The sequence below is a fragment of the Pleurodeles waltl genome, chromosome 5 (genome assembly GCF_031143425.1).
Source record: "Pleurodeles waltl isolate 20211129_DDA chromosome 5, aPleWal1.hap1.20221129, whole genome shotgun sequence".
NCBI lineage: Eukaryota > Metazoa > Chordata > Amphibia > Caudata > Salamandridae > Pleurodeles > Pleurodeles waltl.
Window position 1 is genome coordinate 917,130,385 of NC_090444.1, and position 17,810 is coordinate 917,148,194.

The following is a 17,810-nucleotide window of genomic DNA, read 5'->3' on the forward strand; positions in this document are numbered from 1 at the left end:
CTCGGGTGGTTACTTGTATGGGTCAGCAGTTCCCTCAACTGTCAGGTCGCGGAAGTGAACATGGGTTGTGCTGACTTACAAGGTTTAACACTATCCACCCAAAGAGAAAACCCCTACTTTTGGTGAATATATATAGCAGGAGTGTGGGCAGTAATAGCGAGTCAGATGCTTTAACTGTTCTTGATAATATCTAATCCAGCAGATCCATTACTCATTACATTTTAATTGCAGGGGATTTCAATGCTACTTTTGAGCCTCATTCCTTGGCCCAAGAGCTTTAGCAAGAAGAGGACATTCTTTGGGGTATCCCGCAATTAGTAATGAACAAAAGTCTCAGAATGAGCCGAACAGCTTACCAAATTGTTGATATTACACTTGCATATGGTCTCCGTGCTTGTAATGGTCGCTCCTGCTCAGATGCTAAACCTTCCCCCACCTTCAGATGTGGAGCTTATAGGAGCTATATTGATTACCTTCTATTAGACATTCATTTGTGGGGGCATATGGTCGATCTGGTAGTAAAAGAACATGAAGAAACTGACCACGACCATTGATTCTATCTATTAGGGGTCTACTGCCCATAATATAGGCCCCTGATTCCAGGGACTATCTGCAGCAGCTTACCATGACAAATAACAAACGGAATGTCAAGTGGGATGTTGTCAATTCCTCTCTAGGCTCCCTTTCATCAATATACAGCCTTTTGCCAGATCAAACGGAACATATGCTCCATTTATTTGAGGATGATAATAGGCTCCTGGCTGTTCATATGGAATTATTCAACTCCTTAAAAAATGTTTTACTAAAGAAGTTGTCGCTGAAACAAGAAACAGGTGTAGCGAGAGGTGGTTCAACCATTCATGTAGGGAAGCCAAGCACAAATTATTGAGGGACCTGAAAAAGGGGATAAGAGAGCCAATAAGACAGTCAAGAGAGAGCTATAGGCGGGAACTTTTTAAGGCACAAAGAAGTTGGAAGGAGAAATGATGGGTTGCTCTTTAGGAGGCTGCAAGAGCTAATGATGCCTCTAAGTTTTGGAAGCTGATTTCAAATTACAGTGGTGATTCCCGGCCCTTGCCTGGTACTTTGATCCTCCTGGCAGTATGGGTAAATCATTTTGGGTCACTTTACTCATGGGCAAATCAACCTAATCTTATGGAGCTGATCAGCATTAGGGAAATCGGTGTCCCTCCAATTAAGTTTTCCCTAGCCGAAACTAAGGCAGCAAAAGCTTCCCTCAAGTGGGGAAAGGCCTCGAGTCTCGATAAAATACCTGGCGATCTTTATAAATCAAACCCCGATATCTGGGCCTCTTATCTGAACAAGGTGTGTAATGCAGTTGCCGCAGGAACACCCATTCCTTGCACATGGAGGGGAGCTGAGATAGTTCCCCTTTTTAAGAAAGGCAATCCCTGCAATCCTTTTAATTATTGTCCAATAAGCCTACTAGATAACCTTCTAAAACGTTTTGTGAAGCAGATTTTGTTTCATTTAGAAGAGTGGATTACAGTGGGGCCATCTCCAATTTACAGGCAGGTTTTAGACCTGCGGTTAGTACAATAGATCAAGTCCTGAGGTTTTTGGCAACTAAATGGCAGACTGTGGATATCAGAGGTAGAAATCTATATGTTGCCTTCATTGATCTTCAAGCGGCCTTTGACCTGGTACCCAGGAATAAATTATGGCTGACACAGACCAACATGGGAGTCCCTAAAGGCCTTTTGACCCTTATTGTCTGACTTCATTAAGGCACTTTTGCCCAAATCAGGAGTGGCAAGGATGACTAACTAACAGACACAGTTATCATTGAGAGAAGAGTAAGGCAAGGTTGTGTCCTTGCCCCTACCATTTTTCTTCTATATATAAACAACTGTATTAAGTATTTAAGAAATTGTAATAACGACTCATCTAGATTGGCAGGCAGGAAAATCCCAGTACTGCTTTATGCCGATGATACCATAATCTTGGCAAAATGACCCTTGGGATTGCAAAATCTGGTTGACCAATTCTGTTTATTTTGTAGAGACTTTGGTCTGGAGGTCAATGTCTGGAAAACTAAGTTTATGGTCTGCAGTTCGCAAAAGAAGAGAGTGAAAGTCAGTATATTAATGAATTCTATTCCATTGGAAAGGGTCAACAAGTTTAATTATTTGGGGATCAGGCTGATGGACTCAGGTAGATGGGATGCACATATCAGAAAAGGAGCACATATCATATGCCAAAGAGGAGGGGCATTGGGACGTAAAGCCAGAGCTGTAGTTAGCCCCCAATAAACTCCATTGCAGAAATCTACAAAGTCCAGATCTGGGGTGCTGCACTGTATGGTGCAGAGCTATGGGGCTTTCAAAAACAGCTGGATGCCATACAAATTAAAGAGAACGTTTTTTTTCAGACATATAGCAAGGATGGGGAAGGGCACCCCGATGATCCCCCTTAGACTAGATCTAGGGATGAATAGCAATAAAGATGTAGCGGACTTGAAGCCTCTCCTATATTGGATCCGCCTTTGGTGGACAGAGGAACTGGAACTTTTTGCGAGGCAATCAAAGACCTTAAAAGGAATCAATGTAGCTGGAAAAAGGTCAGTTGGCTGAGGGAGATGAAATTAGTCTCGGATGACTTGGGTTTCCCCCAATAATGGGAGAGGCCCCAGTCGATCCCAGCTAACACTATTTCACTGGTCAAACTGAGATATTGGGAGAAGGCCAACGAGCAGATCCTTCATAGTAACAGGGTGGGTCGTCTAACATCAGACTTTTTTCTCGTTAAACAGGAGCCATGGCCTGAGCAATTCCTTGATCTCCCTAAACCTGCACGTGCTCACGCCCTATTCCTTCAGTTTAGATACGGTATTTTACCAGTTAACATTTTCACTGCCCGATGGTCACAGAACAGTTCTGAGGCCAATACATGCATAAATTGCAATTTATGCTTGGAGTCAACCGAGCATGTGCTTTTTTCTGTCCCCTATATAAGAGTCCATGGGAAAAATGGATTATCCCGTTGTGCAAGGCTCTGTGTTTATGCGACCGTGCTAATACAGAATTTGCAAATATGACCCGTCCACACTGGTAGTAAGTGCAGTTACTAAATACTTGTCAGCAGTTTGGTCCATTCGCCATAGGGCTATTACAGTTCCAGGTTACAGTGTTAAGCCTGTATTATGGGAAAGGAACTATTTGACCATGTGGTTTGGACAGGGCTTTGGAACAGATTGTTTTTTTTTCAGACAATATGCAGGTAATCATCCTGTGTTTCTGCTATTTTATCACCAGTGTTAGCTATCAAGTGTTATTTTTCTGCACTCGTTTGGTATTCGTGCCATTTTATTATGAATCCGATATCTGTTTTAAGTTATGATATAAGTTTTCTGCCACATTGTGCATGTGTCTCTAATGATTTGATCGTGCTTAAATTAAGGGTTTTCTGGTTGTTGTTTTTTGGCAAATCTTGTCCCCCAGTTTCCTTGCTTCTATGGTTGTGCAGGTAGTAGGCTAATTTTGCCAAAGTATGTTATTTAAATTATTATGAAATTGTATCACTTTTTAACATCAACCAAGTATTTTAGATTTTGGGTCTGACTACTTGTTTTTACTTTGATGATGGTATTATCTTGGAAAATTAGAATCTGTAACCACTTTTTATTGTTTTGTTGGCTTTTAAATACTTGCACTATTATAACATTGCGATGCAGATGTTTTAGAAACCTTGGCACCTAAATGTAAAGTTATGTACCGCGAATAATGGTGGACTATAGTAGGCCACGGTCTATGACTGACTTTTTATTGCCAGTGTTTATGCCCTTTGAGAAGCTATTTTTATTCTAAACTCTATTTTAAGTCAGCTTGGTGGTGTGCAAAACACAATGATAATGAATGCACTTTCTTTTTCTACTATTTTATGTGTAACTTTTATGACCTATGGTCGAAATAAAGTATGATTTGATTTATTTCTATGTCTCTATATTTTCTAGGGGCAGGAAGTGTATCCCTTGTGGCTTTTTTAGATTGTGCAATTAAACATTTTGTAGTAGGTAGAAATGGTAGGCAGCCAGTGATGTGTTTGTTGACCTTAGGGAGTATATATTTTGGGATTTCGGTTGTCGGTTCCTGGGAGCTAGGGCTTGCTTCTCTTTTATTCTGCAATACCTCCCTTATTTCTATTTCTGTCACATTTGGGGAGGATGTGTTCCCTTACATGAATTACAACATCATATTTTGTGGGGGCACTCCCATTCCATGCATTAGAATAACATGTGGTACAGTTCCAATTCACATTTTCTCTCAATGCACTTACTTGGTTGAAGGTGTAACATATGTGACTTACTAATTGCTTTTCTTTGTGGGATGTTATGAATGTGTTTGTCTCTGTCATTGTTTCTGAAAGTAGTGTAATAGTATAAATAAATACAATTTATAAAGCTTTATATGTTTGTTATTTACTTATGGAAACACACAACTAGTTCTAGTTTTATACATATGTTCTCTTTAGATGTTTCACACTGTTTTGCAGCTTTCCTGTTGGGGATATTATAATGAAGAGCAGGTGATTTCTTTTTTTTTTTAAATGTGTCAGTTTCATTTTAAATGTCTATGTGTTGGTACTTTCTAGAGGTTGACACAGTTAGGTTTATTTTTACTTGCTATTGGGGTGAGTTTATATTTTTAATAATTTATTTATACTTAAGTCTGTGTATATTTTTCCTGGTTTGTAACAGGTGTTATTTTATGACAGATTATCACTTGTCGAAGTTGTATTGCTTTCTTTTAGGAAGTACATGTAAAGAGATAGACATTAAAGAGAGTTTTGCTAATTATTTGCTATTTTATGTTTTTTAAGTTTATTTGCAAGTTTATTTTAGTTTAAATATAAGTGTTACTTACTTGGTTAGGTAGTTGGTGAGGTGCATAATTCTGCTCTAGGGGTCTGGTCAGAGAATACAGCAGCTTCATCGTCTTGCTGTTTTTATTCTGTTTGAAATATTTAGTTGATAAAGTTAGTGTGCCTTTTACATTGTTGATGTAATTGTTTATATGATAGTGTTTGTTAACATTGTTTAGAGTTTGATTTTATCTGTTAGTTTATTTTAATTTGATTATTTTTTGCAGTTATGTCCTTTTATGGTAAAAGCTAATTTTGGTTTGATTTAGAATGTTTGATGTATAGTTTTATAGTGTGGATTATAACTTATTTTAAAAATAGAAATATATTAGCATTTAAGTTGTTTAAATGTTTGTATTTAATGGAAATATTTCTTGTAATATTGTTATGAATTTAGTTATATATATTATTGGGGTGACTTGTAAATATTGTGATGATGTAATATATTTATTTTTATTTTGAAATTTTAGAATTTTTTATATATATTTTAAATAATTATTTTATGTAAAAAGCTGTTTTTTATTTATTAATTTATTATTTTAGTTGATATTGTTTGAATTGATATTTTTGACATATATATTTATCTAAAGGTGACAATATTTTTGTTTCCAATATTTGTGTTTTAAGATGTAAAAATCAAAAATTTTAACAATTATATTTCTTTTCTCAAAAGTTGTGTTTTATTAGTTAGGTGTGGGAAATAGATATTTTCGTTGACAATATTTATTTTCCAATTTAGTTTTGTTTCGATATTGTATGCACCAACAGTATGTCATTGATTCCTAAATATTGCTCCATTTGGGTGTAAATTTCTCATTTGGATGGGACATTGAGCCACCGACACAAGCATGAGGGCAGCAAAGCAAGAATACAGACTACATTGCAAAGAGCCACAGACACGGACACTGACTAGAAGACACACACAGAGAAAGGAGATAAAGTCAGTAAAGCAGGAAGCCTCAGGCAGAGACACCTGGGGAGCAAGGCACGACACGAAAACCAGATTAAAACATGGGGAAACCCATAACCATTGAGCACCCTATTCACTGACTTCATTTTTACAGATTTTGGTAGAGGCTGCATGCCTGACTTAACTATGCAGCTCCCTAGTATAGAACTCGACAACCAACAGACAACACTCTACTAAGTGAAAACTGCATTACTAGCAATCAAGTGTGTGAATGAAAGACATTGCAACTTGTAACAAATCTTACTCAGCTCAGACAACTGGCAAAAATGATAGATCATGATTAGGCACCAAGATAAAGTCTGTTACCTAACAGTAGGCACCTTATAACACAAACTTCAAGAATATGCCACTTTTCAAACTGAATCTGCACAATCAGAAATGGTTGCGATAAGGTAGAAATCTTTTTAATATGTTTCCTGAGAAAATGAGTACACATTACAGTTCACGGTTTTCAGGAGAAGCAGAAAATTACCGATTGACAAACAAGTTTACAGTATTAGACATTTTATTATCTTCGGGCGAAAATAGTGATTTTTATTCTGCTCATTGAGTATATCAGAAGTGGTAGCAGATAGTGTTTCTTTCTTTTCTGAGTGATGCAGAGATCAATTATTGACATCGTTTGCTCTTCAGTTCAACCTTCTTGAGCCATGGAACGGTTAACACATTAAAGATGCATGTGGATCGCTAAGGGAGAAATAAATACAATCATCACGTTCAAGAAAGTAAGCACATTGTCATATTTAGCAGTGCAATGCTTCCGTTACACGGGCATAACAGGAAACAATGGTTCTGGGTTTTGTTTTCGGTTATGTTGATTTTTATCACCCTTGGTCCCTTATTACTAATGCTATACACCTAAGGAAGTCTAAACTATATACATATTACAGATATTTTAAAACATTTTAAAATTCTGATATATCACTTGTAAAAGAAGAAAAAATAAAACGAGGGGTTTTCAGTCCATGTGGTGAAAGAAACAATGTTATATTGAAATTGCAGGTCTGTCTCAAAGTAAATATACTGATATTTGACCAACCGTGTAATACCAACAGTAAGCCTTAATAAGGACAGAATAACAGTTGGAACGTGGATGTCCCATTCATTTTGTTATAGGCTTGCACCAGACCTCTGAGTGATCCCAGGTGCAATTTTTGTGGTGTCCTGAATTTTTTTGGCCTAGCGCACACAACAAGCAAATAGTGCAGTGTGGTATAGGCTTTCATCATGGTTCTGTGACCTGGATCCTACCTCTTTATTGTTGAGGGACACAGGAAACATGTTCCCTTGTCAACATGGCACTACTGTGTGTGTCCTTGGTCATCAAGTGGTGGTAGCGGAGTATCATTTTTTCTGATTGATAGTACTAAGGAGGCCTTTTTTCTGTTCAGGGATACGTATGGTGCCTACAAGCCTCTTGTCTGTAAAGGTCCACTTGAAAGTAATTCCCAGGCCATGAACTGACATTCCTGTATGCCTGTAATGGTTGTTGTATTATTGGTGACTGGTAGCAGAGCTCCATATTGTTTGTGAGTGTGAGGCTGCAGAAGCCAGTGGCATACAATTTAGATACACCTGGTAAAACACAGCACAAGATGGAGGCTGAGATACAGCCTGCAGAGACAGTGGATTGGAGTTATTTGCATACCTGAGCTGAGTGTAGCGTCATGCAATGAAGTGTAGGAGGATTAAGACTGGGCTACTTTACTTATTCAATTGTGACATGTTAGCAAGGGTTTGAAGATTATTTATTTGGGAGTACTGCCAATTGGGTTGGTAGTGGGAAAGTGAAAGCAAAGAAGGGGGCGCCCAGCACCCTTGGAATGTGCACTGTCTGCAAAGCAGACAGTGCCCATTTTGACAGTTCTGGGCAGGGGGGCCTCCTTAACTGCCCATCAGTGCAGGGGCCCACCTGCAGCCCCAAGCACACCTTCAGTGCCAGCCTTTCCATGTTAATGAAACTGTCATGGAAAGGCTGGCGGTGAGGGGAGTTGTAATTAGCCAGGAGGTACTGACTTCAGCGCCGCCCTGGCTGAGTACAACTCTGACCGCCATCACCACATCAGGAACCCTTACCGGTCTGCCCGTCAGGGTCGTTATTGGGTGGTCGGACTGCCACACTCATAATGAGGCCCTTTGTCTCCTGATTGCTACTCCAGAAGGCTAATGACAGCTTTCAGAGCTGAGCGTTTTCAAACTTATTTATGCTCATGTTTTAGGTTCTTCAGTTACAGCCAGCTTCATCACTACTTGCTGTGAAAGCCATCATCTTTGACAAAATATGTCTCTGCTCCACAGAAGGAAACATGAACTTTGAAAAGGAGCCAATCAAAACAGTACCAGGATATTGAAAATGGGATCAACATCCTCTGTCTGGAAAACGTGAATAATTGTGGGAACAAAACCCTCCCACTTGGGTACAATTCCAAGTTCTTCTTTGACCAAGAGAGTGAGTGTTCTGCAGAGTAAGCGAAGGACTGCTGAGATCTAGGTCTGGTGTCTTGGATGGCCAGTCTTCCAGAGGTAGCTTAAGTACGTGCATCTCTCTGGAGATCCGTGGGTTTGCTTATGGCTTGACCTGCCAAGAGGAGCGAAGGCGACCCGATACTGAATGAGGGAGACTGCCTGAAGAGGAAAAGCCCTGTCACTGTGCCAAGAATATGGGAAGCCCAGAAGAAGCAAACTGAACTCATGAGTATAACAGTGTCAACCTGATTTTGAAGAGGGTCTTCCCAACTTCCTATGAGCTTCCACAAGGCAAATGATCCAAGTCAGCCTATGGCCCCAGCAGTTGTCAGGCAGCGCAAATGTGACATACTTGGAATCTGGTAAAGGCCGGAGGACCAGTGTTGACTTTGCTATGAAAGTGATTGAAGATTCCTGGTAATGACAGATTATGGGGGTGGTGCCAGACTTGAAACCTGCAGAACCTTAGTAGTATGACTTACAGATCACAGACCAAGGAAGCTGTTTGCACCCTATGACAGAAAATTTGCACCTGTGCCAGAATTATACCCAAATTATTTTGTGTATCTAGAATCCAGTGGTACCTGTCTTAAAGTGTGTAGTTGATTAACATTTTCAAGGTATAGCATTACATTCTCGTATGTGATTAAGGTACTATTCTTTTTACAAAGAAGAGCACTGGCTTTGACAGTACTTATTTTGTCTGTTGTTTGACAGTTTGAGTTCTGAGTCTCTACCCCAATACTACCTCCCTAAGAAATGTTGGATTGCTTGCCCTCACTATCCTGAAAGTGCAGTGCAGAAAAGGATGTACTTAACACCCAGTTTACAGTGCCATAGTATGCCAGTCCACAGGGCTTCAATGGTAAAAGACACAAAAAACAGGGTTGTGGCCCAGATAATAATGCCTCCTAAACAAGTTTTCACAACAATAGTATAATTTCATTCCTGATTCAAATGTTGCACAGTCAACTATGTTTCAACCCCATTGTGATTGAAATAGTCATCATCATGGCAAATGGACTTATTAAGGCCAAAAAGATTTCATAGAGGGTCTCAAAGGTCCTTTCTGAAAAAAGGTTAACACTTAGGTGCCCTGTGTGATCAGAAAGGCAGATAAATTAGTTGGGTCCCCCAAAGAAAGACTTCTGCAGCACTCCTCCTTCACAATACAAAAGGAATGCTGCAGATGTTACAACCTGTGAGCTCAGCAGTGAGATCGTCACCATCTGAAGCTTGTTGAAAATGTCGGTCCCCGCCAAGGAAGCGAAACCCATGGACTCCCCAGAATTTGCAGTCTAGAAAGTTGGCACACTTAGGACCAGATTTATGGAAAGTGGAGCCACACTTGGTGCAGCCCCACTTTCCCTGCACACCTTAGCACCCCCATAATGCCACCATCTGTGCAACGTATTTAAAATACGCCGCACCATGGCACAGGGTAGGGGGCAATAGTGTCATTTCTCATAACGCTATTGATGTATTCTGCAGGAGGAGTAGCACCAAAATATTAGCGCTACTCCTGCAGAGTACAAAGGGCCCCATTCTAAAGAATGGAAACCCCCTTTTAACACCTGCTCCTGAGCAGGCGTTTATCAGTGCCGTACAAAATGGCACAAGGAAATCTCACAGATTTCCTTATGCCATTTTTCCGGCTCCCCTAACGGGGGAACACCCCCTTTGCATACATCATGACTGGCAGAGGCATAATGTAGTGCAAATGGTTACGGAGTGGCTACTCAGTGTACACACTTACAACTTGATTACAACCAATTGTTGCCTAAAATGAACTATGCCCCAAAAATAAAGAATCGTCATTGTTGGCCTTACTTAGGGCCTGATTACGAGCCTGGCAGTCTCAAGACCGCCAGATGCGCGGTGGCAGTGGGACTGCCATGGCTGTGGCGGTCTGACCATCACATTATGATCCTGGCAGTCCAACCGCCAGGGGGTGGCCGTCTGTGCCAGGATCTCTGATGGAATGTCAGCGGTCTTGGTTGTGATCAGCCAGGGTGTCGCTCAAGTCAGCACCACCCTGCTGATTACAACCTTGTTCTCCACCAGCCTTTTCATGGCGGTTTCACCGCCATGAAAAGGCTGGTGGTGATCAAGGGCAGGGGGCCTCAGGGAGCCACAGCATCTTCAAGGCTATGAAAGTATCAGGCTTGCACTCTACAATTACCTCTAGGACAACGTAAAGTCTTTACTTTCTACTGTTTATTTTTTTGTAAAATGTCCTTACTGTACCTGTAGCAATTCCGGTGATGCATGAAATGAGCAAACTTCATTTTCAGGGTCTGTTTTCAAACATGATGTTAGCCCAGTCACAACTTTCACTTCATATTTAGCCCCACTGACAATCTGCAAAATATACAAACAATGCAGTAAATATAATTTATTTATTTATAGCTGTATTATTGTGCTCAACGTTGACCAAGAAGGTGAAAGAGCGCTGAGAATGTCCAGTGTCAAAGTACACACAAGGATGAGTCCAACATGGCAAAAATTAAGAGGCACTAGTCATCAGAAATGATTTAGGTCTTGCAATTGGTAGGAAAGTTCAATTTAATTGCCAGTATAATGTGATACACAGTCTGTGGAATGAGAGACTAATCAGGTTGGGAAATAAGTTCAAACATACAGTAAATATCATCTGCAGGATCATAAAGTAGTTGGCTGCAATTAACACTCATAAATACATTTTCACATTGCTAAGCAAGATAGCGTAGTTGTCTAAATGGTTGTATTGAGAAACAGAGATTTGCAACTCAGGAGTGACCATAGCTGCTGTGTTCTGATAGAGTGAGAAAGGTCAGTGAGTTACAATTTACGTAAAACTAAAATGTGAAACGTTTCATTTTAATACCTATTTGTATTATATATTATTTATGAGATGAAAATGACATATACAGAAACATTATCTAAATGTATGACTAATTTTTGCAGTTTCTGCATATTGGCTCTCAGCTCATAATGTGTATAAGAAATTGGCTTACTGCTTGAGGGGTGAGAAATCCTTCTCATGCAGTAACTACAATTTTCTCAGGGTGAAGTCACAAGCAAACCCTAAACTAACTTGTATTTAATCCTTGGGTAGCTTGGCACAAAGTAGTCAGGCTTAACCCAGAGGCAATGTGTAAAGTATTTGTGCAACTCTTCAAACAGTAACATTGGGGAAACACATTACAAAAAGGATCCAACACCAGTTTAGAAAAATAGAGCATTTTTAACACCTAAAGTAAGACTAAACAACAAAAATCCAATTAGTAGAGCTAGAGATGCTCAGTTTAAAAGATTTTAGGAAAAATAGAGCCAAAAGGCTAAAGGGCACACTATGGCTACCTGGACATGCTGGACCTGGACAAAGTCACAAGTTCTGGCAGACCACAATGAATTGCTGGTCAGCTGCAGGAATCTTGTTAGGCCTGCTGAACAAAGGCCCAGATTTCTTAGAAAATGACAGAGCGCTATTTTGCGCCAAAGTTGGCAGCACCACGCTCCATCATTTTCAAAACACAGGGATGCGCTGTATTTAATAGAATATGGCACACCCCTGTGTTGCCCCCCGGTGCCGGCACTAAATTTGCTGCAGAGTGCCAGTGCAACCAACCTTGCCCCATGGTGCACGGATCGCTGCAGGGGAGATTGTTTTTGTGCAGGAAGGGACACCTTCCTGCACAAAAACTATCTTCAATGGCGATTTGCTTTTTCTACGTGTGCTGCAGAATGCAGAACACATAGAAAGAGCAAAAAGCGGGGAGAAATGAAAGCATTTCTCATTGTTGAGCCATGCTAATGCCAATCCCCAGGGTGGAGTTAAATTTTGGCACTGCCTCAGGTTTACAAAAACTTGTAAATCTGGGGCAGTGTCAAAATGCAATTGGTGTTGCTGCGGCAAACTCACAGCAACACCCATTGCATGCCCCTTCCACGTACAGTGTTGCGTGTAAAGGGGCCATATTAACAAGGTGGCATTAAGCCACAAAAAGTGACATAATACCACCTTGTTAATACAGCGCAGTGCATAGCACCACCGGATTGTCTCTAAAAGTGAAGCTCCGGTGGCAATAGGGCCATGTAAATCTGGCCCAAAGTACCTGAAATCCTGATGTGGGGAGCATTGTGAGTATATGCATCAAAGACGCATGGAGCAGCCAAAGATAAATGTCAGTCCCAAGATGCAGCAAGGCTGTGGAGCGGGGTCCTGCTTCGTTATCGAGGATCCTGTATACAAGGGCTTGCAATGCAAAGTTGAGGATGTGCCACGCCATGGGGCTATGTGCCAGTTCTGAGGCGCTCCAAGGCTGTGATGTGGAGTCCAGCGTTGTCATTGAGGCTGCTATCAAAGAAGGAAGAAAGGGCGTGGACCATGGATGTGTCCTGCAGTGGAGGTTTAGATGTGGCAACGAGCTGCAATGTGGTGAGGGTCTTTGTGGTGGTTATGATCGATGCAGTAGCAATGACGTGTCAGTTCTGCTCTTGGTTGTGCCGCATAGCAAATGAGATGCATCTGTTCTACTGGATCCACTAAGGCTGGCAGAGCACCTTAGGCCCGCTTCCAAGGGTCAAGGACTGGGGTGGCACCACTTGGAAGTGTTGAATCACAGATAGAAGAGTCAAGTTCTGGGTCAAGGATGTTGGAGCCTTCTGTCCCTGAGACTCAAGTCAGGAGGTCAGCCAACTTGCCCTTGGAGTTACTCTGGTGTTCTGTGTTCAAGAGATACAGGTCTAGTCATTCTCACCCAGGCAAAAGGGCAGCAGGTTAGCACAGCAAGGTAGCAGCACAGTAAGGCAATAGACCAGCAGAGCATCAGTCCAGAAGAGTGTCAGTCCTTCAACAAAACAGCAGTCCTTCTTCCTGGAAGAGTATCCACAAGTCCAGAAGTGTACGGAAGAGCTGATGTCTGAGATCCAGTATATATACTCATTTGTGTCTTTAAAGTGGGGGAGAATTTCTAGTATGCAGCCCTTTGTGTGGAGGCAGGAAACACCCTATTCAAGTGTAAGTGGGGCCATGCCCAGCTTCTTCCTCCCATTCTGCCAGTGATGGCCCATCCAGGCACCCCTAAGTTCCCTATTTTGTGTGGCAGTTAAGGAGGAATACGCATAGCACAACTGTCAACTACACTCAGTCAGGCACTAAATGGCTAGGGCAGGAAAATGCCAACTTCCTAAAAGTGCCATTTTCACAATTATAGTTTAAAACTGACTTCACCGTAATTTAAGATTTTTTGTTACAAGTCCAAAGACACCAAACAAAGGTAGGCCTTGCAGTAGTGAAAAACGAATTTAAGAGTTTTTCACTACCAGGACATATGAAACTTAAATGAATATGTCCTACATTTAAATACACTGCACCCTGCCCTCTGAGCTGCCCAGGGCTTACCCCAGTGCTTAATTTGAGCTTGTTGTTTCCGGTGCTGAGCACCAGCACTTATTTTTGAGGGCCAGAGCTTATTCTTCTGCCCCAACCGTTTGCTGCGAGCAAAAGACACATATGGGAAAGACGGAGGAAGAGAAAAACGAAAAAGCGTCACAATGGGAGAAAGAAGACAGCTGCAGGAGTGAGCTGGAGGGGCAGGGGGTGAGTGTAAATGGATTGAAGAGGCCCTAGATGGCTTCAGGATTATGCTGCCTCAGTATTCCATGCTCCCACATTTAATTGCAGCAGCCACGTGTTTAAGAGGAGGGCTTTGAGCACCGGCACGTTTTTATTTACAAATTAAGCACTGACTTACCCTATATTGAAAAGGAAGGTTTTTGCGAGGTCAAAGTGACAGCTTAGAACTGCACACACAGGCTGGAATGCCAGCCTGAGATGTTTAAACAGCTACTTAAGTAGGTGACATAATCAGTACTGCAGGCCTACAAGGAGCGCTCAATATACAGGCCCTGGGCACATCTAGTGTAGCTTTACTAGGGACTTACAGGTAAATTAAATATTCCAGTGGGGGATAAGCTAATATTACCATGTTTTAAGGAGGGAGTACATGCATTTAAGAACTGGTTAGCAGTGGTAAAGTGTGCAGACTCCTACGGACAGCAAAAACGAGATCAGCAAAAGAACAGGAGGGAGGTAAGCATTTGGGGGAAGACCTCCCTAAGACTGACAGGCTTAATACTCTGAATCATGTCTTATGGCCTGATTACAGTATTCTTCATTATTTCAAGTCCATGAATTTATCATCCCAATTATGCATTCCCCTGTTGTCTTCCTTTTCATGTGCAATGCTTGTGTATTATAGGACGTTCATAGTGAAGAGTGTAGGGTTATTAAAGCAGAAGAACTAACAGGGTAGAAATAGTTTTTGTATTAGCTGGGGAGTATTTTCAATGCATAAAGTAGTTGGGGAGAGGCTGCATCTCTGAAGCAATTTGCCTTATAGCCGGTTACCAGTGGGAACATCAGCACTCATTTTCAGGGTCTGGCGCTCATTTTTCTGAATCAGAAATTTCCTGAGAGAAAGAGAAGGAAAAATACACAAACAGGGAAGAAGAAGAAAGAGAAAAATGAAAAAAACACCATATAGTGAGAAAGCAGGACCCTGCAAAAGTGATACATAGGGGCAACATTGTCTGGCAGTGAATTGAAGAGTCCTGGGGTAGATTCATTACTACCAACCTTTGTATTCAGCGTGCTGACATTGCACAGCCAGACCATGCTCCTGAGCAGCACTTTGAGCACTGACCTTCTTTATTTTACATATTAAGCACTAAACCTAAGGGCTTGGATGTGGAAGACAGGGAAGGAGGAAATTATAGGTTTAAAATGAGTAATGCTCACATCTTTATTTTACTCATTTACCCACATGAATGTCTAACAGCTGTTCTCCCATTCTTCTGCTTGTGGCACAGAATGCTTAAATTGTATGGCAAGGTCAGAGGCTAGCTTTCTGCACCATATTTGTTATTACCACTCCTTTGCAGCAGTTTCAAAGAACTTAAGTATACAATGAATATAAAACACACCTTAATCTTAAAAGTCTTCCTATTTGAATGCTGGTCTCAGGTAACCAGTTTCCAGATATCCTTCTTTGATACCTGGAAATTGCTAAATTTGTGAGTAAAGTTGACAGGGAAATGTTTATATGTGGTGGCGTGCATTTGTTAATTCATTTCCAATCTATAAGATCAAAATTTGAATATAAATATAAATTTGCTACTTTAAAGTGGTAATGATTGGTATGGAAAAAGGGGAGAGTATAAACTGATGTAATACGAGTTGAGAAAAAAAGCGCTTACAGCTACTTCGAGTTACATTAAAATACTACAGGGGTCCCCCACCTTTTCTGTAATAAAAGCCCCTTGTTTAATGAAATTAACCCTGAGCTACTGTAATTAGGGTTGCAATAGTGACCATGAAAGGCATGATTACTTTTGTGGCCACCCTTTGCTAGGCTACCAGATATGATCACCTCAGTGCATCGGGCAGGGTTATCAGCAGTAATATATAAAAAGGCTAAGGGCCTGATTTTGGTCTTAACAGGAGTTCCCTCATCCCGCCATGGTGGAAGCTTCAAGTATTCCATTAGCTGATGGAATTCTGAACATCGCATTTAGATGTATGGGGGCCGAACCCCTGTCCACATCAACAGAGTGTAGTCCATCACATAAGCGGTTTCCCACTGGTGACGCCACAGACTACTTTGTTGGCTAACAGTACTCCATTGCAGTCAGGGTGGTGGGATTGCACTAAGCATATTTAGATTTCACTATTGTGCTGGCATTGTTCCAGCAGCAGCTTCCTGAAGGCAAGGCGATAGTCTGTGGCGGGATCCACTCAACATTGTACTATGTCTGTGACTGTTGGATGGATGCTAGCAGCACACACGTGATGTATTTTGGCTAATTGAACATACCTGCATACTAAGGTCTAAAACACATTCCACTTCAGACCATGATTCTTTGCCATTCCACTGCACAACAACATTTTGCTGCTGAATTTACCACACAGAAGTCAGGTTAACTTCTTGTTTCTCCCTCTGTTAATTATTTCAGTTGTTTTTTCTTTTTCCTTTAGTTGTGGGTCCTCTACTACATTCAATTTTATTTACCCATAATGGCAGGGAGGAGAAATCCCAGTTTTACAGATGGGAAATTGTCAGTCATTAGGATGAAATCATTATAGTAGAGCCACAATTGTTTGGAGCCCAAAGTACAAAATGTAACAATAGCTCAGAAAAGGCAAATGTGGTCCAGTATAGATGAAACAGTGAATGCTATAGCAAACAGCCTGCACACAGAGGAGGAACTTGGGAAGTGGTGGAATGACCTGCTGGGGTGAGTGTGTTCCCTGGCCTCCAATAATCACTTGGAGGCCAAAAGAAGTGGTGGTGGTCCTCCCAGCAGCCCTTAAAACGTTTTCCCTGGGAACAGATGATTTTGCAGATCCTACATTATGAAGGCTTGATAGGAATCCCTAGTGAAATGGACACTGGTAAGTTACACGTTTGAATGTCACACTAAACATAAATGTCATTTTTGCTCCTAAATGAGCTGATGATAATGATTTTTGCACCTTTGTAAAACAGATAACTCCTAATTTAAAAGTTTTCACATCTATTGTTATCATATAATTAGTAGCATTAGGATACTATCTCTTGTTTTACTACTGGGCAATATATGTTGTCAATATGCGTGTTGTTCTTTATTGATCATTTCTTGCTTTTGCTTGTTGGTCTCTTTATGTGAATGTACTTTATTGTAGTTAAGGTCACAGGTTCAATACTCCATTCATTTATATCACAAAGATATTGTGCCTAAGCGTTTTCCCACCTATTAAAATATTTCACAAAGTAATGATTTAGGAAATGTGTGTACTTCTTCACTGCATATATTACACTAGGAATGCCCAACTTACAATTTTCCAAGTGCTGTTAATTTTAAATTGAAATGACTACAACTGCCATAAGTCCTTTTTTTTGTATCTGTAAAACAATTCTGCAACGTGTTATTTGTCATTCTCTCTTTTCTTCCCTATAAGCACATCGTCTACGGTGTGGGAGACTGAGTCTGACCCACAGTGGGGGACACCTGCTGATCCAAATCCGGGATTTGCTCCATCTAACTAGCAGTGCCTTGTCCCTCCCGAAAGGTAGAGATGATTGGGCAGCCGAGCACATGACATATCATACTTCTCAGGGAAGTCGTGGTCACTCAGGTCGCACCCGGTTCTCCCATTCGCAATTCAGTCTCATACATAAATGACAATAAAAGCAGTATGAGTTTTGAAGTCTGGTTTAATAAAACAACTGCATTTTAGATAGCAAAGCGTGAGCTGCAATAACCAGAACAACACAACATGACAATAATAAAATGGTGATGATGAGAGTGAAACATAAGAATAGCGCAATCATATTGCCACTAGAATCGATAGACTATTTTCTATCCGAGTCATAATTTGAGCACAGTATGTTCGGCTCTAATTCTGCCTTTCAGGTTTCCCCGGGAAGACTTCGACCCTCATACCTGAGCAAAGGCCTGTAGTCTGCGT

The 17,810-nt window shown here is 41.0% G+C and overlaps 1 protein-coding gene across 1 annotated transcript in view; it reads right to left on the minus strand.

The window, feature by feature from the left end:
- Positions 1-6,233: 6,233 nt before the first annotated feature.
- The window catches only part of LOC138296158 (cystatin-like), a 51,746-nt gene continuing 40,169 nt past the window's right edge, over positions 6,234-17,810 (minus strand). Inside the window, exons 2-3 of the mRNA XM_069235042.1 lie at positions 10,565-10,678; positions 6,234-6,538 (exon numbers count right to left, since the gene is read on the minus strand). Of these exons, the coding sequence (XP_069091143.1) occupies positions 6,461-6,538; positions 10,565-10,678 (192 nt within the window). The 3' untranslated portion in view covers positions 6,234-6,460. The remainder of the gene's footprint in view (positions 6,539-10,564; positions 10,679-17,810) is intronic.